The sequence below is a fragment of the Alligator mississippiensis genome, chromosome 14, assembly GCF_030867095.1.
Source record: "Alligator mississippiensis isolate rAllMis1 chromosome 14, rAllMis1, whole genome shotgun sequence".
NCBI lineage: Eukaryota > Metazoa > Chordata > Crocodylia > Alligatoridae > Alligator > Alligator mississippiensis.
The window spans coordinates 39,498,016-39,521,892 of NC_081837.1; the positions used below are offsets into that span (position 1 = coordinate 39,498,016).

At 55.6% G+C, this 23,877-nt stretch overlaps 1 protein-coding gene across 4 annotated transcripts in view; it reads left to right on the forward strand.

Moving 5' to 3' along the window:
* The window catches only part of ATP2B4 (ATPase plasma membrane Ca2+ transporting 4), a 93,603-nt gene that overhangs the window by 15,644 nt on the left and 54,082 nt on the right, over positions 1–23,877 (forward strand). For 3 of the 4 annotated variants that reach the window (XM_006261227.4, XM_006261226.4, XM_019491498.2), the window contains exon 2: positions 20,238–20,823. In XM_006261227.4, the coding sequence (XP_006261289.2) occupies positions 20,628–20,823 (196 nt within the window). In that variant the 5' untranslated portion in view covers positions 20,238–20,627. Of the gene's footprint in view, positions 1–1,599; positions 1,930–20,237; positions 20,824–23,877 lie in introns of those variants that run through there. The other variant, XM_019491499.2, reaches the window with a different exon arrangement.

The window sequence follows — 23,877 nt, forward strand, 5'->3', positions numbered from 1 at the left end:
GGACCGTGGGCAAGAGTGTCATTTGGGGCCCCTTAGAGGCTTAATTTTGATGATCTATAAGCAAGTCAGACATTTGCTGCAAAATCTGGGGACCCCCCTAAAGTGTGGGGCTCCAGGCAGTCACCCAGCTTGCCCTCTCCTAAGGATGTTACTGCCTGCAGGAGCAAAAATCTACCCCTCGCAGAAGCCTGGGCGAGCTGCAGTCAATGATGTCTCCAGCCGTCTCCATCAGGAAACAAGGTGGCTTTTAAATGCATTGGTACTTAATTAAAACATGTCAGCGGTCTAAAAATAAGTTGCCACTTAGTGTAGGCTGGGCCTAATACCTTTGGAAATGTGCTAGCTGGTTGCAGGTTACCCCGGGGCTGCGGCTGGCACCTATGGGAAGTGTAGGTGTCCCAGCGTGTTTGAAAAACAAGCCCTTATTATTATTATGTTAACTAGTCCAGGCATGCTCTGCACACACAGCTGCCCCAGTTGCAGTGAAGGTGTGGTTTCTAAAAACCCAGGCACCCCCGTCTCCTCCCCTCGGTTTCTCTTGGCTTACCTAGGAAACTGGCAGGTGATGTGCACAGCTAAAAACCGGTTCTAGGAGCATTGACCCCAAGGGTTGCATCATTGCAGGAATCGGTTGGAAGTCAAAGCCACGTGGCTTCTGTGCACCGAGAACCCTGCGCCTGCAGATGATGCGTGCCCAGCCTCAATGGTTTATTTGGTGCACAGCTGGAAGGCGCTGACACGGCAGGGGTGGGTGGCGCGAGAAGGGGCGTAGGATAGAGCAGGGGCTTGGCTGGTCCCGTTTTAAAGTGGCTGAAGTCCCAGTATCCATAAGGCCTCGGAGTAGAGGTCTCTCTCTCCTTCCTCCTTTCCTGGGTCCCTACAACTGCGCAGAAGCATTTTTGCAATGGGGCTGGGATTGTTTTGTGGTAACGTGATTCTTGCTTGAGTTTCATTTTTTTTTTTTTTTTTTTTTTTTTTTTTTTTTTTTTAGAGCTCAGTTCTGGGGACATGTGGGGGGGCAGGTGTTAAATGGGTCCAGGCTACTGTAGTCCAGCCACTCGAGGACATGCTCAGATAGGTGTGGTTAGCTTGAACACTGGGAATCTTCTATTTTCCCTTTTGTAGAGAGAGAGAGCAAGGGGTGACCCCCTGCCCCACCTGTGTTTTGATGCATCCTGAGCAACTGGTTTAGTGCAGTTCCTCCCCCCACCCCCCACTGCTCTCTTGGCCCATCTGGTCTGTTCTCACTTACTGGTGCATATTTTCCAGGCTCTGACGGCCTCTTGTGCAAAGCCATGGCTCTGCCTGGGTCTGAGCTCTCGGTGATATCACAGGCTTTGCTCTGCAAGGGTCTAATTTGGTGCCTGGGATGCAGGCTTTCTTCCTCCTTATAAATATTGCCTTTCGGTCTTCTGCGTCTCTCTCTCTCGCGCTCACTCGCTCCCTCCCTCCCTTTAATTAGACTTCTTACTGCATGGAACAGTTTGCAGTTATATATGGAAAACAGCCTACACTTTCCCAGGAGCGGAGCATGTTGGGAAGGGAAACGGGGCTAGCAGCAGGCTCCCTCTCCCTGGGAGCGTGTGTGTTTTTCCTATCGCGGCCACGCTTTGCCGTCTCAAATTTTTTTTTTTAACTCTTTTTGGGGCTCAGAGGAGCCCCCTCCCCTCGGTTTTATTCCTGCAAAGTGTTCTTTCTTGGAGCTGTTTCAGCCGACTCAGCCGAAGGGCTGATTTTGTTCGGTCCAGGCGGAGGGGGCATTGTGTGGCCCCACTGATGAATGGATAGCTGCTGTTTGCTGGGGAAGGGCTCGAAGCCTCCAAGACGTGGGATCTGGATTGCAAATGCCCGAGAGCTCCTGGATGCCACGTGGAAATCTGAGTTTTTAAAGCTCCCACGTAGCCGGGTGTTGGTTTGTGCCAGTGGCGGGTAAGAGCAAGCACAGGGAGCTGTGTGGGGTGCTGTGGGGATGTCCCTGTTCTCAGCTGGCTTGCAAGAAGGGGGGATGCTGGCAGTGCCTCTCGGATGCAGAACAGGTGGCTGTGCACGGCTTTGAGTCTCCTTGACTGTTCAGCTTGAATGGGGAGGGGAGCAGAGGGGACACTTTGCACTCTGTCCACCTGGGCTCGTAGCTCCTTGCCGTATGAAGCCCAGGGCACCCAGGGAGGAGAGGATGTTAGGCCAGGCAGTGCTACTGCCCGGAGAGGCTCTCTGTGCCTTGAGAGGGATCGGCCAAGCTGTCAGGTCCCCCATGTCCTCGCCCAAACCGGAGGAAGTGGACTCTAGCGGGTCCAGTCTGGCCTTCTGGATCCTGCTTCCGTTTCTGCCATAACCTTGCCATGGGGCCTTGGGCAGGGCCTTCCTTGGCTCTGTGCCTCAGTTTCCCCTCTGTAAAAGGAGGGTAATTCCCTTCTCTGTTGGGTATCCCCCACTGGGGAAAGAAGTTGTGGGAAGTGACCGGCTGCAGGGGGGTGTTTTCTGACTCCTCTGTGGTGCAGCCGTCTCAGTGCAGCCTTGGGTGGAAGGAAGTAACTGATGGGGAAACAGGAGGGTTTTGGGTGGCCTCCCCCTTCTACCTTCTCCAGAGCCCCGTCTCGCCGCCACCCATCCTGGACAGTGCGAGGCAGTCGAGCCGCTGCTGGACACAGGTGTCCCTGCACGGTGCAGGCAGGATCTGTGTGGATCCCCTGTGTGTGGTCCCCTGAGGATGCCAGCAGGCTGGGTCAGGCACTAGCCCCGGCAGGTGACAGGCTAGGAGGATGGCTGCCACTCTCTGTGCCAGACCCGCAGGACCTCTCTGGATCCCAGCTGCAGCCCAGTCCAGGAAACCGTGGCTGTGAGACGCAACTACTTCTGGGAGGAAGTAGCAGGGCCTATTTTAAGCCCCCGGGGATCTTCAGGGTAGGAATCCCCTGTCCCTGTGTAACTCTCACAGCTAAAAATAGCCAAGCGATGCCCGTGCGCACTGGCCGGTAGCTCTGTCTGGGTGTCGTGTCTGTGCGTGTCTTTCTCTCTCTCCTCCCTTTCTTTCATGTTCTGCTGTGCTCCCTGCGTCTGTCCTCTCTTCTCCCAGGGAAAGCTGCTCCGCTTGACCTGAGGACAGGCTCTGAGGCAGGAAGATGGACTCTCTGGGCCAGGACTCCTGGGTTCTCTACCTTTTTGCATGTCACCTCCCTTCTCTCTCCCTCCGTTTGCCCCTCTGCCTGTGCGTGGAGGGTGGGAGCAGAGTGGGACCAACCTTGCTTTGCGTAGCTGTTGCCGAGCAAATTTCCGAGCGCTAACTAATTCGCTCCTGCACGCGGGGAGCTCCGCGGAGGCCTCGAGTGCTGTTATTCAAAGCCCAGCATGTTGGCTCTGCTCTCTGCTGAGCTTGCTGGGGCTTCGGTTTCCAAGCATGAGAAACCAACTCAGTCAGAGTCTAATGCATCTCCACCCCAGAGGCTGCTTTCCTCTCCTACAGCAAATCTGCCTCCCTCCTCTGGGGCTTGAGGGCTATCCTGAAGGCATCAGCTTGGCTCTGTTGTGGGGTAAAGGGACTGAACTGGGGCTGCAGGCAGGGTATGAGGTGGCACAGTGGGCGCATGGGGGTGTGGGAATTCAGGCTCCCTCCCAAATGCCCTCTCCTCTCCTGCTAGGCTGCAGGGTCATGGTAGGAGGGACAGGGGCATGCCTCAAGGTCTTCGTCCTGCTGCCTTCCTCCCTCCTCCCCACAGGTGCGGCTTCCTCCTGAAGCTGTTGCATTGGCCACCAGGGTCGCGGGTCTCCAGCCTACACAGCCCCTGCTCTCAGGCTCTTGAAGCAGTTGGGAAGGGGGTGCTTCAGCTGAGGGTCCTGGGGCTGAGCTGCCAGGCTGGGACTGACATGTCAGGAGTGACCTTTAGGGGCCTGGAATGTGAGAGCAGGGGCAGAGATGGCATCAGATCCTCAGCCTGGGGGAGACATCCCTGGCACGTCCCCTCCTGTGTGTCTCTACAGTCCCTAGCTGATCCCATGTCCCAAGATCCCTGCGCAGTAGCGTTCATACTCCGCAAGCACTGCGGAGGAGGATGGGCTTTCTCTGGAAAGAGCCCAGCTCCATACGTCCTGCCCTGCGGGCCAGCCAGGCAGAAGCCCCCCAGGGATGGCCCATCTGCTGGGTTGGGGGGATTCCCTGCTTCTGCTTGGCAGCCTGCTGCAGGCTGCCCTGTGATGGGAACTGTGCCAGGAGGGGGTGGGGGCTCCACTGGATGCGACTGCAGCATCCCTGTCCCCCTCTCACTGCGAGATGAAAAGCTCCCCATCACTGCAAAGTGCCGTAGGAGCATCTCACTGTGGGCTGGGATCTAGGCCCTTGGATAGGAGAGTTTAGGAGAGCAAGAAGTGGTCTTGTGAGCAGCATTGGTGGTGGGAGGAATCTGATACAGAAGCCAAATCCCACCTCAAGGCCACCTCCAGAAGCAATGCTCTGCCAGGGGTCAGCGGGGATGGCCCTTCCCAAGCCACACGTGACTGCAAGCCCCGAGGCCTCCAGGGCTGCCAGCCTGGTCCCCAGAGCCTTTCCCCAGGGCAGGCAGTGATCCCCGGAGTCTTGCTCCATAACAGCACCCCTAGATCTGTCCTCCTGCCATGTGGCCTTGACCCAGCCCCAGGGCACCATTCTCTGAGCATGTGCCCTGCCATGCCTGGGCTGCCTGGCGCTCTCCTTGTGGGCAGTACGAGCCTACTCCTGCCTGCTGGCCCTGGCACACAGGGTTCAGTGTGCGAGTGGTACGTGATGTGCTGTTGGACAGGGCTGGAGGAAGGCGGCTTGTTTCTGTGCTGCACCTGGCATCTTGTGGCCCCTGCTGTGTCCTTGGTTTGTCTGAGACCTTCTGCCCAATCCTCAGCTTCCCCTGTTCTGTTCTCCCCTCTGCTGCCTTGTTAATCAGATGATCTTTTGGTGGAGGCCAGCAACCTGGTAGGCCTCCTTTGGGCACGAATTCAGGACCCCAGGGTATCAAAGGGGCCTTAGACCGAGATCCAGTCCAGGAGCTGCTCTGATTTTTGCGCAGCAGCTTTCCTCTGCCCTGCAGATGAAGGATGCATCTCTCTGCAGCCATATCTCCTTCCCTGCTCCCACTTTGTTGGGACCTGAAGGAAGGCCTGGGAGACGGGGCTGTTCCTTATCTGAGCATGCTGGAGCTCGGTGGGATAGCATGATTGGGACCTGAATACGGCCCCATAGACCACTTCCAGCGGTAAATGGGCTGGGAGCAGTGAATGAATTGCTCTCGCTGAGGCAGGTGCCAGGCATTTGGGTGAGGTGCCATGCCCAACTTGCTCCAATGCCTTTCCTCAAGGCTGGCAGGGCTGGTCTGCCTGATGGCAGGACACAAGGAGCCCGCTCACAGTCTGTGTTGTATACGTGCAAAGTGAGGGAGCCTTGATTACAAAGACCTTGCAATGCGCTGGTGGGGTGGAAGGGGAAACTGAGGCACAGAGAGGAAGCGACTTGCCTGGGGCCGCACAGGAGGCCAGTGGCAGAGACCCTGCTGCTTCCAGGGCTCTTAATGCCTGGACCTGGCTGCCCTCCGGTGAGGGAAGCCGGCAAACTCTGGAGGGAGTTGGGCTGAAATGGAGCTCGAATCCAGATGCTCCCAGGTGCTGCTGTTTGCACAGCCAGCCCCTAACCTGCCCTCCTCCATCTATTCCCAGGGCTCCCCTCACCCCACTTCCCAGCTCCTGGGCTACCTTGTAAAACACAAAACAGCAAGGAGGATGATTTACTACAGACGCCCAGGGAGAAATACCAAGGCCTTAGATGGAAATGTTCCCCTGACAGCTCGCCTGGAGATCCCCCCGCCCCCCCCTCGGGATTCTTTCCCCCGCTGCTGGGTGCAGCCGCGGAGGGGGAAGCCCATGAGGCCGGGGGTGCGGGCAGCACGGCTGCTTCCCAGACGCCTGAGTCATGAGCCAGGAGGTTTCCGAGCCGTTCCGCTTTTCTGCACCCGTGTGGCACTCTCCAGGGCACAGGCAGCTGGCTTCATCAGGGGATGATCCAGCTCTTAAGCTCACGTGGGCTTGGTGCCAGGGGCTGGGCACCAGGGTGTGTGTGGAGTGGGGACAAGAGTTTTGCAGTGGGGTGGCAGGAGCTGAGCGAGCAGCTCTGCCACCGCGTGCGTGCTCTGGGCTCTCCCAGAGCCCGGCAGCTCCTCTCGGGCTGCCTTCAGCTGAGGGAAGTGTCTCCTACCTTGGGGGAGCCCAGCAAGGAGCAAAACCCTAGAGAATGCTGTGGTTTTAGCCCCACAGGTGTTAGCGATCTGCCAGCGCAAAGCAAACTCATTGTAGGAGTTGGCAGGTTACCTTGGCTGGCAAATGCAGGTGAAAACCAGACCTGCCCGCCCTGCCCTAGGATTTGTGTCTCTTCTTCTAGCTCACCCAGAGGTCGCTACCCTGCAAGGACAGGGGGAAAGCTAGTAGTCCCCTTGGTGTGTGAGCCCCAGGTAAAACCCCAGTGCCCTATCCTCCTAGGATTTGGCTGCACCTTGGTCCCTGCATGTTGGTGCCTGTTCTGTTGTGTGGACTCGCCCTTCGCCTAAGCCTGATCTTTTGTGGCCTGTCAGATATCGCAGTAAAGGGTGGTGAAGTGAACATGGTGTTTTTAGGCCTGACTGGCATCGGATGCATTGGGAAAGCCTGAGCTGATGCAGAGCAGGGGACAGACCAGTGGGCAGGGGGAGAGGGTGCTTCAGGGTAGAAACCTCCCCCTCTGTGAGCTGGCAGCTGAGACTCGTTTTAAGGGTTTCCTCTTGAGGATGCTGCCCCCTGTCTCCAATGTGTTTGGTCCTTATTCCAGGGTGTCACCTCCAGAGCAGCCCAGATCCCCAGCTTGGCTTCTCTGCACACACCTGGGTGCCTGGGCTGCATGTGGCCTGATTTGTTTGCTTGGCTGCGAATCAGTGTTTGTGGGCTCAGCCTAGAGCTTTGTGCCCCGTGGATCAGTGCTACAATGCCTGCAATGGCGGTTCTTGTTCTGCAGGAAGTGTGTGCTGGGGAGCAGAGGGGAGAGGAGAGCTAGCATCTGCCCCGTACATCACCCAGACTAGGCCTGAGATACATCTGCAAGTTCAGAAGACGTGGGTTTTTATGCTAGGCTCTGTCCTTGCCTAGCCTGAGGGTGAGGGAGGGGGTGGTCTAGTCCCTGGGGACCTGTTTCTTCCTGCCGCACAACCCTACTGCTGTTAGCAGTTCCTCATGCTGCTCTGCCACAGCACCCAAGCCCTTGCCTGTGGCTTTCCCAGGCTCTCCCCTGCCTCTCTCCAGCCTGCTGCTTGCCAGCTCTGGCTTGAAACAGCCTTGTACTGATCCCATCAGGCCGTTTCCACTCATCCCTTCACCTGGGCCTCTGTTCTGCCCTGCAGCCTTTGCTCTTCTCTCCCCGGCTGCTATTCAAGCCCTGGGCTTACTCACATTGCTTCGTTCTGTGCACATCAGAGGACCTTTTGTAGCACACCTGAAGTCCCATGAGGCCTTGTGGATGGGGGATGAAAAGCAGCCCTGGGAGTCCAGGCAGGACAATGGTAACCTGAGAGAAGTGGCCTCTTGAAACACAACCTGGCAGATGCTGTCCTTCCAAAATGACCTGGCATCAGCAAAGAAGGGCTGGTGGCAGCTGTGGGTAGAGAGGGATAAAGGGACAGGTGCCTTTGAGACCTGCCAGGCCTGGGTCCAGGGGCTGCTGAGGAAGGTGCTGCTGTTCACTCAGGTGCTACCCATGTTGGGGGAGTTGGCACAGTCACTGGCTGGCCGGACTCCCAAGCGGACAAGTCTGTCTGCGCACGTATGCAATGCTGACAAGCAGTGCGACTGACACTTGGCCAGCGCAGTCGGGCACTGGCCTGGACAGTAAGCTGCGGGTGTGGACAGACACGCACAGATAAACCTGGTGTGGACTCAAATGCACGTAGACGAGCCCTACATCACACGGATGCAGCATCCCTCCATGCACCCACTGGTATCTGCAGCAAACATGTGCTGAGCATGCATGCGTGCCCCGACCCACCCATGTGTACGCCTGAGGACCACAAGCCCCATCTGTTCCTGCCTGTATGTGCTGGCATGTATGCAAGGGTGGGGAGTAACATAGGGCGTGAAGCGCTGTCATGCAACTTGCTCCTACCTCCGTGGGGACAAGGAAGGGGCCAGGAGAAGCTGACCGAATCCAAGAGGAAGGAGAGGACAGAGAGAGCTTGAGTGAGTGGGGCATTGCCCTTGCTAGTCCCAGCGATGCCTCGGCTGGGACACGCACAGCGAGAGCATCCGTATGCGCTCTGTGCTGCCTGATAGCGGTACTGCCTTTCTGCTTGCCGCCTCCCGCGTCCTGGCTCCTTGGAGATGTCGATGGCTGGCGGGAAGTTGTGTGGGAGTCGGCGCCATGTGGGAGTGCGGGAATTTTAATTGATCTATTTCCTAGCTGCCTTTGTTCCTACCCCTTTGGCTTCCCAGGGCTTCGTGGTTGCCAGTAGGGATAAGGATGCCACAGGCCAGGGGGTGTGGAAAGCCCAGGGGCGGTGTTTCCATCCAGGAAATGCATGTCCTGACCGCAGCTCTTGCCCTGGGCCAGCCCGCTTGCAGCTAGTGCTACAGGAAATCGCTTGGGGGAAGCCCTAGGGGAAGGGTGCACAGTGCTTTCCACCAGATCTTTTGTTGTCTGGTAGGATCAATGCCTGACTGGAGGGTGCAGAGAAAAGACACAGATAGGGAACTGGGCTACATCTGAGCCATCTTTGGACATCCTTGATTGCTAGGTACTGCAGGAGTATTTGCTGTAAGAGCAAGGAGGAAGCAAGAGCTTAGGTCTGCTCTGTCTGCCTGGGAGATGGACAGAAGGCTTCAGGATTGCAGAAGAGGGTCTCTGTGTTCCTGAAGGGCAGGAGCTGGGGTGCTGGTGGCTGGAAATGGGGTTGGGGAGGCTCTTGCTTGAGCTGAGGGGGTGGGGGAGCCATAGGGGAACTCAGTTGTGCCAGGGAAAGCAGCGCTAGCTTCCCCTTATTGCTCACCGCATGCCCAGTACAGGGCCCATCCCTCATTGGAAGAAGTGACACGTGAGTGGAGGCTTCCCGCCTCGGGTCCTGCCGCTTGTGGTCCCATCTCAGCTTGCGAGCAAGTGTAAGGGAAGACTCTGCTCTGGCTGCAGGGTTGGGAGACCTCTTTGCAGTGTGCCCAAGGCCTGGAGCTGGCACCCTTCCCGGTTCCACCCCATCGCTGGCTCCAGCATGCGATCATCCACCCCGCCTCTTGGAAACCCCAGTGCTATGGCAGCTAGGCCCTGGATGGCCCCTCCCATCCACCCGAGAAAGCTGTGGTTTTGTAGCCATGAGTCACCTTCTGTGCTCCTTTCATTAGTGTCTCTTGATGAGATATAAATAACCGGCAGCTCACATAGTCTTTCAGTTTGGGGCCTCCTGAAACACCCAGGGTATGGTTGCGGCCGGGCGCTGGAGGGGTTAATTTTGGTTGCCTTTTTTCACATGTTTTGAGCTGGAGGGTGGTGGGGTGGCATCACCCTTGCCGTGGGTTGGGTGGGGGGGGGGTGCACGCAGTTTCCATATGCTCAGTGCTTCCCTTGGTTGAGGCTTGGGCATCGACTTTCCTCTGGACCCTGATCCAAGGCAGGGGTGGATGGGGTGCCATAGACCCCCATCTCCAGATCTGGCAGTTCTCCCGTTGGGGTGCTAGAAGCAGGCCAAAAGCAACCTCTCTCTAAATAGGAGCGACATCCCAGGGATGAGGGGGGAACGGGTCAGCCAGTACTTGTGCAGATTTCTACTGGCTGCCAGTGCTCCCTGGAGCCAGATTTTTATGCTCCCGGCGGTGCTCAGGATGCTATAGAGTCTCAGGAGAGGCAAGCTGGTTTGGGACTAAAGGCACTAGGCTGGGACTTGAGAAAACTACTTTGAATTCCCAGCTGTGCCACAGACTCCCCGTGTGGCCTTGGGCAGCTCACTTAATCTGCCTGTGCCTCAGCTCCAGCCTTCACCCCACCTTCTAAAATGAAGGTAGCAGCACTTGGCCTCTCAGGAGGTGGGAGGGTGAATGCATGAGTGCGCCTGCAAGGTCAGGATGCTTCAGGGCCTGTTGGTTGGAAGCTTGTCACGCTCCCTCCTCTCCTGCTGACCCAGTGCAGGCCCCATCCCTTCCCAGGGTGCCTCTGCTCCAGTGTGTGGCTCACATCCTAATAGCTGGGAGGGGGAGGCTCGGTCTTTCCCCTGAGCGACACGCCCACCCCCTCCCCGCCAGCTTTTAACTCCGTTATCCTGCCAAGATACATTTCTGTCTGAAGCTCTAATCTCCCCTCTGCCTTGTTTATAAACTAACTGCATCTGTCAGGGCTCCGCTGGCCTCTTGCCGGGCTGGGGTAAGGGACCTGAGGAGAAGTGACCTCTAGCCTTGTCCTCTTCCCCATCCCCCCTGTGAGAACATGCGGCACTGGGAAGCACAGGTGCTGGCCCGCGAGCTGCCTGTACAAAGCTGTGCAGGCTCCGACTAGCTGGCAAGGGGCTCACAACAGCACCTTAAGAATGAGTGGCACTTAAGAAGCTGGCTGGCAAGTTGAGGATTGGTCCTGGCTTGCTTGAAGCTGCATCCCAGGTATGAATGGGTCTCTTCGGCCTCTTGGCTCCCTGTGAGTTGCTGGGTCGGTGAGCCCCATTCACCTGGGGAGGTCTGTGCTGCATTGGAGGGTGTCTGGATTAGCAGGGATCTTGGTCAAGTTGGTCCGGGGGAGGCTGCTGGGAGCATCCTTGGCTTGGGATGCTGTGCGCCATCCAGCAGACCCATTGATCTGTGGGGGCCACCACCTGTCTCTGGCTCCCTGAGGGGGTGTGAAGTCGGTTTTGGCTGCTCCGTTTCTTGTGGGACCTGTGGAAGTTGGGGCAGGTTGTGCTGAGCAGCTTCATCAGGAGAGTCTTGTCTTTCCCGAGGCAGCTGAAAGTGGGCTGTCCTGATGCAGAAGTCTCCGCCCAAGAGGCCTGGTGCCTAGTTATACCAAGATCCTTTGCCCTGTTCTCTAGGGGACAGTGGAAAGGGCATGTTACATGGGTGGACTGACCTAATAAGAATCTGCCTTGGACTTGATCCGGCTGCTGGAAGCCCCCCTCAGTCCGTCCCCCTCTTAGGGTGCAGCACTAGGTGAAAGGGTAAGTAATTCTCCTGCATGCAGATGTACTGGCAGGAGCAGAAGCAGCAGGATGTAAGCTCTGGCAGCCCCAGGGCCTCTCTGGGGGACTTCCCTGTCCCTACAGCACAGGAAGCCCCACCCTTCCCCCCCCCCCCCCCCCCCCCACCACCACCAGCAGAGGAGCAAAGGGACTGAGAATCCAGCCCCGCATGCTCCCATCTTCTCCCATCAGCACGTAAACCCTGGCGGTAGCACTTTGCACCTCTCCTCTCCTTGCTTCCCCTCAGCTAGCACAGCACAAAAGTCACTCCAGCTCCATGTCTCTCCCTTTTGCTGCCTGGCAGAGGTGAGTCAGTGGCGGTCCCCGCCGTGCACCCGATGCCAAACGCTGACGGAAGGAGGTGTGATCGGTGCAGCGCTCGCGCTGAATTAAGCGGCTCCAGGGGCCATGGGTGGTGTTTACCTCACATGCTTTGGGCACCGGGCGGACGGTGCAGGGTGCTGCATTGCATCACGGCTGGTACCCTGGCTCAGCTCCCCTGAACTCTGTTTCTCCCAACCCCGGGCTCAGAGCTCTGCTAAGACCTTGGCTTCCCCCCACCCCAGTAAACTTAATCAAAAACCCCAAACCCAGGGGTTTTGGGGTTTGTTTCTTTTTCCATTTGACAGCATAAACACTGTCCCTGTGATGGAGCTTTACATTGGGTTTGCCATAGCAACCCACAGCAACAGGAGTGTTTATAACACCCTGTCACCAGGGCTGGAAAGAAACAAGCAGCGGTTGCAGTAGCCGGTTGGGATGGCTCCCTCGAGCAAAGGGGCGGGCAGGGGGTGGCTTCGCTATGAGTAGCTTCCGGGGCTGGCACCGGGCTCCTCCACAGGCCTCCGACATCAGGGCTGTCTCTGGCTGCTGTAGCATTCCAGCTGTGGGCCTGGCCAGATGTGCCAGGCAGCTGCCTGGCCGGGGTGCCACATGGATCTGTCGTGCACTGGGATCTTTTCCCTTTCCACTTGTCAGAGGGGCGAGTCTGGGAGCTGAGCGTGCAGCCCTGGGAGAAACGGGGTGCTGAGCCCAGTGGCCCAACTGAAGTGAGGCTTGATCCTGGCTTGCTTTCCCGTCACCCTCTCTCCCCACGCCAGAAGCAGCAGGCCCAGTCCTGGGTTTGCCCTTGCATGAAGCTGGAGAGGTAGGGAGGGCAGTGTGTTTTTTTTTTTTTTTCCATTGTTGGGCATCCTGTCTGCAGGCTGGAAGAACATACCCAAAGAGGTTTCGGTTCCTGGCATGCAGAGCCTGAGCTGAGTCAGCGCCAGGGCAGGGGCGCGCCAGGATCGCTGGGTGGGGCGTGGAGTTCCCATCGCCTTCCTGTTGGGAAGCAGGCCGTGCAGCTGGCTGTGGGACAAGCCTGCGGGTCTCTCCCTGCACACTCGAGTCAGACGCTGAAAGGAGCAATCATCGGTGTTTCATTGCCGGCCCTTGATCTGGGCCCAGCGGCATCAGCTTTCGCTGCCTCCATCTCGGAGGCAGGGGTGATTTGTCTGGAGGCCTCTTGCTGGGCCCCATCCTGCTGCTTTTGAGCAAGTCTGGGCTGCTTGGAAAAGGCCTGGGGTCAGGTTGGGTGTGGGGATCGCATCTGGACAGCATGCAGAGCCTGAATACTGGTGCAGGATTTGGGGCTGGGCCTCCTCTGCCTTCTGGGGTCAGCTGTAGCAACAGCGTACTGGGAGAGGGGAGGCTAAAGGCAAGAGGCACGATCCTTTCCAGATGTAAAGTCTGGTGGTGGGGCGTGCTTGTACTGAGCCACAAAGGGCTGATGGCAGCTCGTCTCCTCACCTGATGGATGGATAGATGCAAGATCTTCACTTGTACTTCTAAAGAAGCAGCACCCAGTGTATTCAGAGCCTGGCGGCTGGGGCTTTACAAGCAGCTTGCTATTTTGATGATGAGAGCAAAGAGGAACTGCAGAGGATAGCAGTTCCCATGGCCTGAGCTAGTTCTGAGATGAAAGGTGATGGGATCCATGCTGTGACCTGCGAGTGTCCTGGGTGAGCTGTACTAGCCAGCGATACTTTGTGTGTGACCAAGGGAGCCCTCTGGAAGAGATGCGGGCAAGTCCTGGCACAGAGGCTTGTGGTCTCTGCAGGTCAGGGTGCCTGTGCCTCTTTCCAAAGATCAGCGGGAAAGCACAGTAAGAGAGTGGGTCTGCATGGCTTTGCATCCTGCCTTCAGCAGTCTGTCCTGTAACCCTTTTGGCATCTGTCGGGTAACCCAGCTGTGGCACCTCTGGCCTGCCCAGCCTCTTCTTTGATGGGCCAGCCTGGCTTGAGGGCTGGCCACAGCCATCTCTGGAAGATGGTGGTAATCTTGCTTCCAGACATGCAGCAGTGTGGATAGGGAGGAACATCTCCAAGTGGAGGGCCCAAGGGCAGCACACCAAGGTCATGGAGCAAGACACCAGTGTAATGTGTGCACCATCTCCCTCCTGGGGAGGGTCCAGCATACTCCCCTCGGGCCTACAGGACAATGCATACAATTAGGCAGCGAGACTTGGCCTGGCGTTGGGCAGCGAGACTTGGTTGCCCACTGCCCCCATTGCAGCACACGCCAGGGAGCTGCACTCACGGCTGCCATGCATGAAGCATTTGGCCTGCTGTCTCCTTCGTAGCTAACCGTACTCGGTTTCACTGTGCCACAAGCAGTGCAGGGAAAGCAGCTTCAAAGAGCTGCTGTTAGAAGCCTTGAAAAGGATGGCAGGATAACAGCCACAGGGCTCGCGAGTCCCCACTCTGTTCCCTGCTACTTCTTTTTTCAGGGCTGCTGTTAGCCTTGAAATGGGGCATTGGAAACCTTGAATATACCAGGAATGAGAACGCTGATGCCTCGATGCTGACGGCCGCATGTGCTGGGTGTGCGTCTTCATGGGGCTGCAGTGCTAGCAGCTCGCTTCACTTTCAAGGCTTTTAATACTCGATGCCAGCCTTGCTGTCGGGAGCCTTGGAACCGAGGAGCGAGTTGCTTCAGGGGTGCCCGTACCACTGTCAGCAGCACTGCCTGCTGGTGAGTGCTGCTCGCATCGAGTCGGGATATGTGCACGCCCAGGTAAACGCCCAGCCTTTGTTTGATCCTAAGGCGATGGGATTGAATGGCATGCACTGTAAATGCCCCCAGACTGGGTGTTTCCTAGACAGGCTGTGTCTGGACCTGGCTCACGGAGTGGGCAGCGTCATCTCCCTGTCGGGCTTTTATGTTCCTGTATGATCCCCGCCTCCCCATCTGATGCATTGGCACTGCCCCCTGCTCCAAAGGGAGGCCTGATGCCCTGTAAGCCTGGGCTCTCCCTGCCCGTTGTGGTCAGAGCTGCAGCACCTAAGTGCCATCGACTGCTCTGCTCCCCTGGGCTGTCAGTTCTTGGGCAGACTCTCACAGACGGACGGCTCCTTCCCCACTCCCCATCATGCATGAGCCTGCTCTCCCTCTGCCAGGACGGAGGTGTAATGCAGCCGCTTATTATTCCGGGCAGGTCTGTCTGCAGCACTGCATCAGCTCCATCCCTCCTCATCAGCTGCTCCCTCCTTCTCCTCCTGCTTGCGCGCTCTTTCCCTCTGCTCCACGCCCCCACGCTCCCTCCTCGCACACTTTCTTTGCAGCTGGGACTGGTAGCGGATGGAGTGCAAGGGCCCTACGGAAAGCCGGTGCAATAGAGTTAAGTGGGGGCTGCTTTTGCCTTTTCTAAGGGTGCACCTTGCATTGTGTTTGGAGCCTGCAGAGCTCCTCTCCATGCACCACCAGTGCCTCTACTCTCCAGACTGGGGGAGAACAGCAGGGCGGGGTTTGCAGGAAGGACATCTCTAGGCTTTTTTTTAATTCATTTGCAAAGAGCTGCATGAAACCAGCCTTCTCAGGGAACCTGCCAGCCCTGTGCCAGCCTCCCTGGCTGGGTCCTGCCCTTTGCGGGATTAATTGCTACTGCCCCAGGTTTGTAAGGATTTGGGGCCGGGCCAGGTATAGGGGGAGACTTGAGAGGGAGGTTGCATTATAACTCAATCCGCAGGGTATAAAAAGCTCTAGCAGGGCTTGCTGGAGGGGGTTACTTTGCAGTGAGATGCTACAGGGGAGCATTGGCTGAGCTTCCTGGTAGTTATTCCTTCCTCTCCCCAAAATGCCTGTCCCTGTTCCCGGTTCCTCTCTGCGCCCTTGATGTGTGCCTTCCCCAGCCCTAGCTGGCTTTCCGCTCCCAGCCCAGCGGTCCTGCAGCTAATGCCCTTCTGTCTAGATCTTCTGGGCTCTTGTGGGCACAGCTTGGTTGTGAAATCAAAGCTGTTCAATTTGCTCGCCAGGGTCATGGGATTGCTCTGTGCTGTCGCAAAGCAGTGGATTTGGCTGTGCCTGCCCGGGGTGGGAATAGCAGGGGCAGCCACAGACGGCACCAGCATAATTGGGCAGGGGGACCCCGGAATAGAGAAGCAGAGGGTCTAGATGAGTTTCAGCAGAGCAGAGACAGGGAGATGGCAGATGAAGAAAGGGGTGTGTAGGCAGACCTGATAGCTGGGCAGAGAGGGCATGCCCCTGTCTTGGGAGGAAATGCTGCTATTCACAAGCCTCCACGGTCAGAGCTTTTTCAGCTGCTAAGCAGTTCTGCGTTCCTGGCTCGTGCTCCGCTCCATCGCTGTACCTCGGCTTCGGGCCTGTGCAGCTGCCCTTCCAAGCACACAGCTGCTTGCCCCCTGCCCCGCAGCTCCCCAGGACATTACTTCCTCCTCTTTCCTTTCAACCTCCGGAGACGAGTCCCTGGAGCTGGAGCCCTTAGAAGGAAGGGAATCTCGCTGTTGGGAATAGGGAGATAATGATAGGTGCCCTGCAGGCTCCTCTAGGGGTAATTACGGACTCCGCCATTACAATATTAATTAGCTGCCTTTCTCTTAACCTTGTAGCGCTCTTCAGAGGATGTTATTTGCTATGAAAGGGAAAAAATTAGAAAAAATAATCCCCCCTACCCCAACACACTATTAATCAGCAGGGGGCTGTTTAATTGGATCTGCCATCTCCTGCCTCCTCCTGCTGGGAGCTCCAATGCCTCTAAATGATAGATGAGCAGCGGCTTCTCCAGAGGAGCTCCTGGGCGGATGTGTGGGGTTAAGGAGGGACAAACAAGGGGGAATGATGGATGGATGGATGGATGGATGGACAAACACCCTTTACTTAGAGCTGTTGAAGAATGACTTGGTGTTCCCCAGACCCCACTACCGTAGTGATCTACTGTAGGGCTTCCTCAGAAGCTGCCTCCTTTTAAGGCTGTTGCCCTTATATCCCTGGTACGTCATTTTTTAGTGTCCCTTTCATGAGAGAACCTGTGAAAATTATGTACATCCCATCCCAAGAGAACCTAAACAGGAATCCTGTCTTTTGGGGGAGGAACTTTAGCCATAAATCATGCCCATGCAGTGCCCAACACATGGGGGCTCTCATCCATAACCTGTGATGGAGCCGGATCTCAAAATCCATGTAGGAGTCTGAATCCCCACTTGGAATCTGTCTGCCTGCTAATGTTGCAGTTTTACAGGGAGCTGGATCCCAGCCTCCCTAAAGTCTTTTGGGGTGCCCCTGCCAAAGTGGGACTCCAGACATAGCTCCTTTGCAAGGGAAAGTCCCTTGGCTGCTTTGATTTGGAGCCTGCTGGCTCAAGGTGCTTCTGTTTCTCAAAGTGGACCCATGCCCTTTTAGGGACTTTGCCCCTGTTAGGGACTTCACCCCCCTGGGGAGTTAATGCAACCAGTAAAATTGCTGGCAGTGATGCACAGTAGCCGTGTCGTAGCAAACCAGTATTTGTTAGTCCACAGGGATGCAGTAGGTAGCCAGGGTCCTTGGGCATGCAAGACAAACCCTGATCTAGCTGATTCTGTTTGCAAGAAGAGATTGCAGCGCCAGGCTCTTGCAGTTCATCTTCCTCTGTGACCCCAAAAGAGCATGCCTTTCAGCTAGCTAGCTTGGGCAGCGGTGACAGTCTGACCAGAGCAGCACAAACCCCTATCAAATGATTTATTTCATTTCCTGACCGGGTTTTGCAGCCGCACGTTGAGTTCTAAGCTGCCACGAGGAAGCAGGTCCCTGAATATGATGAGCAAGCATCAGCGTCTCGCGCTACAGTGCCAACAGCATAGAGATGTTGCTAAAAGCCAGTCACCGCTGTGACTGGGGGAGTGTGAAGATATTGGAGCTGTGGTATTGGGTCTCCCATCTCCCAGAGATGGTGGAGAAATCACCTGGCGCTTGGCCCTCGCTTAATCGCTAACCACTGGGCCACTGGCTGGGGGCTGACCTAGCCAAAGTGTTTCCCCACCTTCTCAGGCAGGTTTTGCAGTGTGCCATTGATGTGAGAGTGCTGTTCAAAGGCAGCTCAGGGGTTTCTGCAAGGGAAAAGTCTCTTTTGTTCCGGCTCTTTAGCCCCCGGGTTAGCAAGGGAGTGTTTGGTGGCTGAGTCTTCCTCTGTCTCCTCTCCCCTCCAAGGCATTCCTGTCATACATGCTGATACCATTCAGTTCCCGATAGCATCCAAACTGACCCAGACAGCTGGCGCTCAGCCCTGTCTCGCTCCTTGGAGGAATCCTTAACTCTTTCACCCCCAGGAGGCGGCAGCACAAGGAGAAGCGGGTAAACTGAGTCCCGCAGAGTCGCCCTCCATCCTAGTTTGGAGTCTTCTCGTGCTGCAGGACAAGCAAGGACAAAACCTGTCCTTGCTTCAGAGAATTTATGCTCTGCGGCGTCAGTGGCTGGGTGCAGGGAACAGCTTGCAGGGGCTGTGGCTAATTGGATGTAACAGGTGAAACAAATAGATGGGAGATGTGGGAACAGGGAACGGGGCGTGTCTGGTGCAGAGCAGTTGTTGCAGTCCCCTGCTTTTTTCATGTGCTGCTTTAGGTCTGCCCTTGGTGTGTCGGCCCTGATGCTGACTTTGCCCTCCCGGTCCCCGCTCAGTTTGGTTTCTGGTCCTCCTGTGCTATCCTGAGTCTGCTTTGGGGGTCCAGGCATTTTCAGGGGGCTCTGGGCCAGCCTCACGCCCCACAGCATCTCTCTGGAGGGCTCTCCTTATTTTTGCCTGAGGTCTGCCTTTCAAAATCCCTTTCACAGTTCCCCAGGGCTTCTGTCAATGGAGCCTTCTTCCAGCATGTGGTGGAGAGAGGTTCCTCTTGCGTCTCCGGCTTGCCCCACTGCGCGCTTCTATCTTGAATCTCCAGAAAAGTCTCCTCCTACCCTCTCCTAATCACCACAGTCCAGTCTGTGCCCTGCCCTGCCAGCAGACAGCTGCCTTGCAGAGGAGGTGGGTAGTGCTGAGGCTGGGAAGACTGATAACACGTCTCTCGTCATTCTGCACTCCTGGCTCAGCCTGCTCGTGCCCTTTGGCTGAAGAGCTGGGCTGTGCAGGATTCCTGCTCTGTGAGGAGGGTGGGACTTTCCCTGTTGCATTTAGGGGAGGAGGGGAAGAGATGGCAGGAAACAACTTAGCCAGTGAGCCATCCCCCCCAGTTTTGCCCCTGAGCATCCAGCTGCTGCTGGCACTCCTCTTCGGCTGGACTCTTAAGTAATCATGATTGCATTCACACCCAAGTTGCAGTATTGCTGCAACACGCCCTTGCTGGAAAATGCCCAGCTCCCTGCATGTGTCTGGCTGTATGAATAAAAGTAGTCTGCAGTACAGGATTAGAGGGCTAAGGAATTTATGTGGTCTTGTATTGCTTGGGGGTGAGGGAGACCCTTCCTTTTAGCCAGAGGGGCATGCCCTCCTCCAGAGCTCAGGCCCTAGGAGGCGGCAGGGAAAGTGGGTGGCCTTGAACCACACTGAATACTCTCCAGCCTGGGCTGCAAGTTTCATGCCAGGGCTTTCCTGCTGCTGTCACAGGTGAGTAAGACTTGAACTGACAAACAGGAGAGCCAGCAGGGCAGGGGGACTCCTTCTGCCCTAGGGTTTGCAGGGGATGGAGGAGCTGGAGGACAGGCTGATGCCAGGGGTTTCTCTGCCCTTGTGGAATGGGCTCTTGAGACGAGAGGATTCCCTGCTCCAGGGTCCTTTTCCCATCCTTCCCTGCCACAGCCCCTTCCTTGGCACTGCCGAGTCTCCCATCTGTGCAAATTACAGCTGGGGCTGACTGAAATTAAGCCCTTGTCAGCACTTCAGGCTTCCCTGAATAGGATCAGTGTTGCTCCTCTGCTGTCTCGGTACTCTGTTCTAGATGACAGAACTAGTAATGGTGTTACAGATGAGGGAAACTGAGGCACACAAACCACAGGCATGCAATCAGTTTCTTAAAAGCTGCCTGTTCTTAGCAAGCACATGAGAGTGCATGTGCGTGCATGTGTGTGTGTGTGTGTCCCATGTTATTGCCACCCTCCCCGCCCAGTGATTTAAATAGTGACAGGATTTGCAAACTGCAGTGGGTTTCTCAGTAAATGAACGTCATTAATACTATTTCAGCTTTCTCTAGATACAGACTTCCACCCAAAGCTATAGTCAGCCTTGCTTCCAGTTTCTGTCCCCGGCACCGCAGGGGGAGGTGTTTGTGTAAGGAACAGCTGTTTTTTCCACTGGAAGGATTTATTTTTGAAACAAATGAATGGAAAGATTTTTTTTCTGTTGGTCTTAGGTTTGGGCCAGACAGCTGCAGAGAGAGCAGAGAGCCACCTGGATGCTATTCCTGACTCGCTGGCACGGCCCCTCTTCTGTGGGGTCTCTCCTCCCATTGTTGGTGGGGATATTCAGTGCCCCGAGCCCTCTGTATGGTTAAACCTGTTTCCACCAGCTCGGGATCTAACTCCATCCTAGCGCTGAGCACTGCTGTTACAGTGAAGCAGCTACAAAATCTAGGCCTAGAGTAAAACCTGGGCTGAGAGCATCCCAGTCGCATCCTGCTAGGAGACGGGCGGAGGTGGGATTAGACCCCGTGAGCTCCAAGCTTGAGAGCTGGTCCCTCCACCTTGCTGCATCCCAGTGTTTCTTGAGAGGCGGCCCTGCAGCACCTTCCCCTGTCCCGTGGCATGCACGGATCTACTTGCCAGGCTCTCGGACCTTCTTGCTAATGACTATTTTTATTCTGAATTCTTGTTTTGTAGCTCCCGTTGCTGCCGGTATCCAGGGAACCCTCCTCCTCTGGGAGATGCACAGTGGTCGTTGCTAAGGTTGCTTCCACGGTAACATGCACATCCTGTTTACACCTTTATCTGGAGAAGTTGGGCTCGGCTAATCACACCGGCTTCACCTGGGAGGCTGTAGAAGGAAGCACCCGCTTCCCCCTCCCCAACCCCCCGATACCTCCGCTGCGATCCTCCGGTCTCCACGGGGCTGCGGAGTGAGGCTGCCAAAGACTGCCTGTGTCCCCTGCGGGACATTCGGGGGAGGGAGGTAAAAACCTAGGAGCCAGCATTTGTTTGGGGTTTTTGTTTTTTGGGGTTTTTTTTCCAATTTCCGGTTGCATCTGCTTTGACTCTGGTTGTGTTGGCAAGATGACCAACAACTCTGCAGACCACCATCCTGGCAACTCTGTTGCCGAAGGCAACCATGAAGGGGACTTTGGTTGTTCCGTGGTTGAACTGCGAAACCTCATGGAGCTCCGGAGCTCCGAGGCCGTCACCAGGATAAACGACACCTACGGGGGAGTGCAGAACATCTGCAAGAGGCTGAAGACCTCACCAGTAGAAGGTAAGGGGCTGAGAAATGGGAGCATATCTCCCAAGCTCCCATAAGCTGGCCAGGCAAGATGGGGAGCTCTGATCAGACAAGGTACCTATGCTCTCGGTACAAGACTTGGGGCTCAGCAGCTAAAAGTGCCTGTCCCAGGTCATTGTCTCATGGTGGTGTTTTGTGACTCAAACCAAGACCATTGTGCCAGGCTGTTCTCACCTAGTGAGAGATGGCCTCTGTCCAAAGGAGCTTACAGTCCAGCTAGGCTAACAAAATGCTGGAAAGATCACCTGTATTTTGAAGGAGAGGAGCAGAGAGGCAAGAGGTTTAAGGGCCAGGTCTGGAAAGATTTTGGGTGCCTACAGACCTCATATGGATCTGGTCCTACATGAACTCCCTGAAGAGTGGTTCAACTCCCTGAAGGGGGGTTGCAAAAAGGATGGAGTAGTTAGTCTGTTCTCAGTGGTGGCAGATGACAGAGCAAGGAGTGATGGTCTCAAGTTGCAGCATGGGAAGTTTAGGTTAGATATTAGGAAAAGCTTTCTCACTAGGAGGGTAGTAAAACACTGAACAGGCTACCCAGAGAGGTTGTGGACTCTCCATCCTTGGAGGTTTTTAAAACCGGGGGAGACCAAACCTTGACTGGGATGATGTAGTTGGAGCTGGTCCTGCTTTGAGCAGGGGGTTGGACTAGATGTGACCTCCTGAGGTCCCTTCCACCTTTATTTTCTATGATTCCATGACTTGCTAGGCAATAGATCCCAACTCTGTCAGGTCCCAGTCCAGGGTATTGGCCACAAAGCCTCAGGGTCGCACGCTGTCTGCTGCCCCAGCTCCCTTCTCCCACTCCCATGGCAAGACAGAGGTGCTGAGAGTTGAATAGTTCAGGCAGCATAAAAGCTGCAAAGGAGTTTGCGCTGCCTGAGTGTACCTCTGGGGCTTGTGCTCCAGCATGTTCAGTAATTTACAGTGTACACCAGGACTGCATGAAATGCCAATGAAGGAGTTTAAAGGTAGTTTAGCACTTAGCAGCCAAGCCTAGTTACTAGCAGGGGAGCACTGATTCCAGCCGGGCTCTGCACATGTGCTGGGACTAGCTTTGCAAGGACGTTGGTGTCCTGGACGACCGCACATATGGAGATTGTTTAAATGAGGCAACTCTTAAGTTGGTTGAACAGGCATACAAGTACACACAGAGTCTCTGCACTCCTAATATGGCCTCAGAAAGTCTGAAACTAACCTCTGTGTGGGAAGGCTGTCTCCCCTGACAGCGATGTTAACCAGACCGCTGCTCCGAAACATCCCCAAAGTTAACAGAGTTGCTGATATTGGCCTGACAGCTTTGGAAAGTGATGCCTTGGGGGTTCCTGCTGACTCTAGCTTGTCTCACAGGGCAGGCTCATGCTTCATGGTGCTGTGCTGCTGCAATGGTTCAGTGCAATTCATTTTTTTTTTTTTTTTTTTTTTTTTTTTTTTTTTTTTTTTTTTTACTTCCTAGACACAGAGATTGCAGTGAGACCTGCAACTGAGGCTAGTAGCAGGGTGGGACAGCCACAGTGCATTCAGGGTGGATGGTGGTCCTAGATGAGAATAGGGTGGAAAACAATAGAAAGAGGCCTTTTTAATACCAGTGAAATGGACTGAGCAAGGATTCCTAGAAGGGAGGAGAACCCTTGCTAAAATACCCGTTGGCTGTGGACTGGCTGGATTGGCGCGGTGACCCTGGATGGGTAGGCAGCAGGACTGGCAGCTGTGTTAGCCTGGCGGAGGCTCTGAACAGGCATGGGTTTCTTTCTTTGCTTTGAAAACTTGCCGGCTGTTATTATTAGCACTTTCATTTTCTGGTGTAAGAGCTGGATTAGCATATTTCACAGCTGTGACCGGGAACGGGAAGGTGGGGGGGGAAGACAATATAGGGATGTAATTAGAGAAGGGAGGGGGGTGTCCTGGTGGAAATGCCAAATCCAGATCACAAAGGGACATGTTTCCCCTGCCAAGCACTAGGCGCACGTGCAGGGGCCTGGGATGGGGGGTGCACCCCACATGCTGTGCCCTGGCCTGAGTGCTCTTGGCAGGGGACAGCTGCAGAGCGACTGCCCTAATCCTCCTCAGCCCTCTCGTCTGCTGACTCTCCCTCCTTTCCCAGGCCCAGACTTCCTCCGTCCCACGCAGCTCTTGCGCTGCTCTCACTTGGGTTTATTTCCAGTGGTCTCTCCCATCACCTGGCGCAGACTTGTGAGTTTGAGGTGACGCTCAATGGGCTGAGGTAGTAGGCCCTATGCCTTCTGTGAGCTCCTTGCTCTTCTCCCACCCAAACCCTGTCCTTAGTGCCTTGCTAAGCTGAGATTTTTGTTGCCTGCAGTAAAACAGCTTTTTTTCATGTTTGATGGCCCTGACACAAGCAGGCCTCTCCCCACAGCTGGGTAGGAAACCATAGGCACCAGCATGGTCTCTATCATTTTGCTCAAGCCAAGGGCTTTTGTTGGGTCTCCAAGAGTCACCTGCTGTCCATTCATTCCACAAAGGAGCCTGCACAAGGCCCGACTCATCCAGACCACACCAAAGTGGTGACTTATTAGCCTCCATGATCTACAAATAGTTTTGCCTATCAGCCCAGGGTGGATAGCCCAGTGCACCCTGGAAGAGTAAAAAGCGATGCACCGTAGAAAAGAGTCTAATCTTCTCACTGGGAACTAGTGAAGCCAACATTTCCACGAGTTTCCACTGATATTTGTGGGGGGGCAGGTCAGGGGGCACTTTGGTATTTGAGAGCTCAGAGCGACATGTCTTCCTTCCAGCTGAAGTCCATAGAAGCTGCAGGTGCCGAGTCCCTTAGGAAATCCAACCCAACATGCATCAACTTGGCACCCAGCCATAGGTTAAGATGGATTTGGGGTACAAAGAGCCCTCAACCATGCTAGAGGCAGTTTGAAAAAAGAAACCAGCCTCTGGAATATTTCTTGAGATTACCAGTTAATTTATTCCTTCCCACCCTCACCAAAAGTTCACAGGGCTGCTTGAGGGTCTGAGCCGCAAAACCGTGAGCCTCTAGGGAATTCAAACCATTCTCCA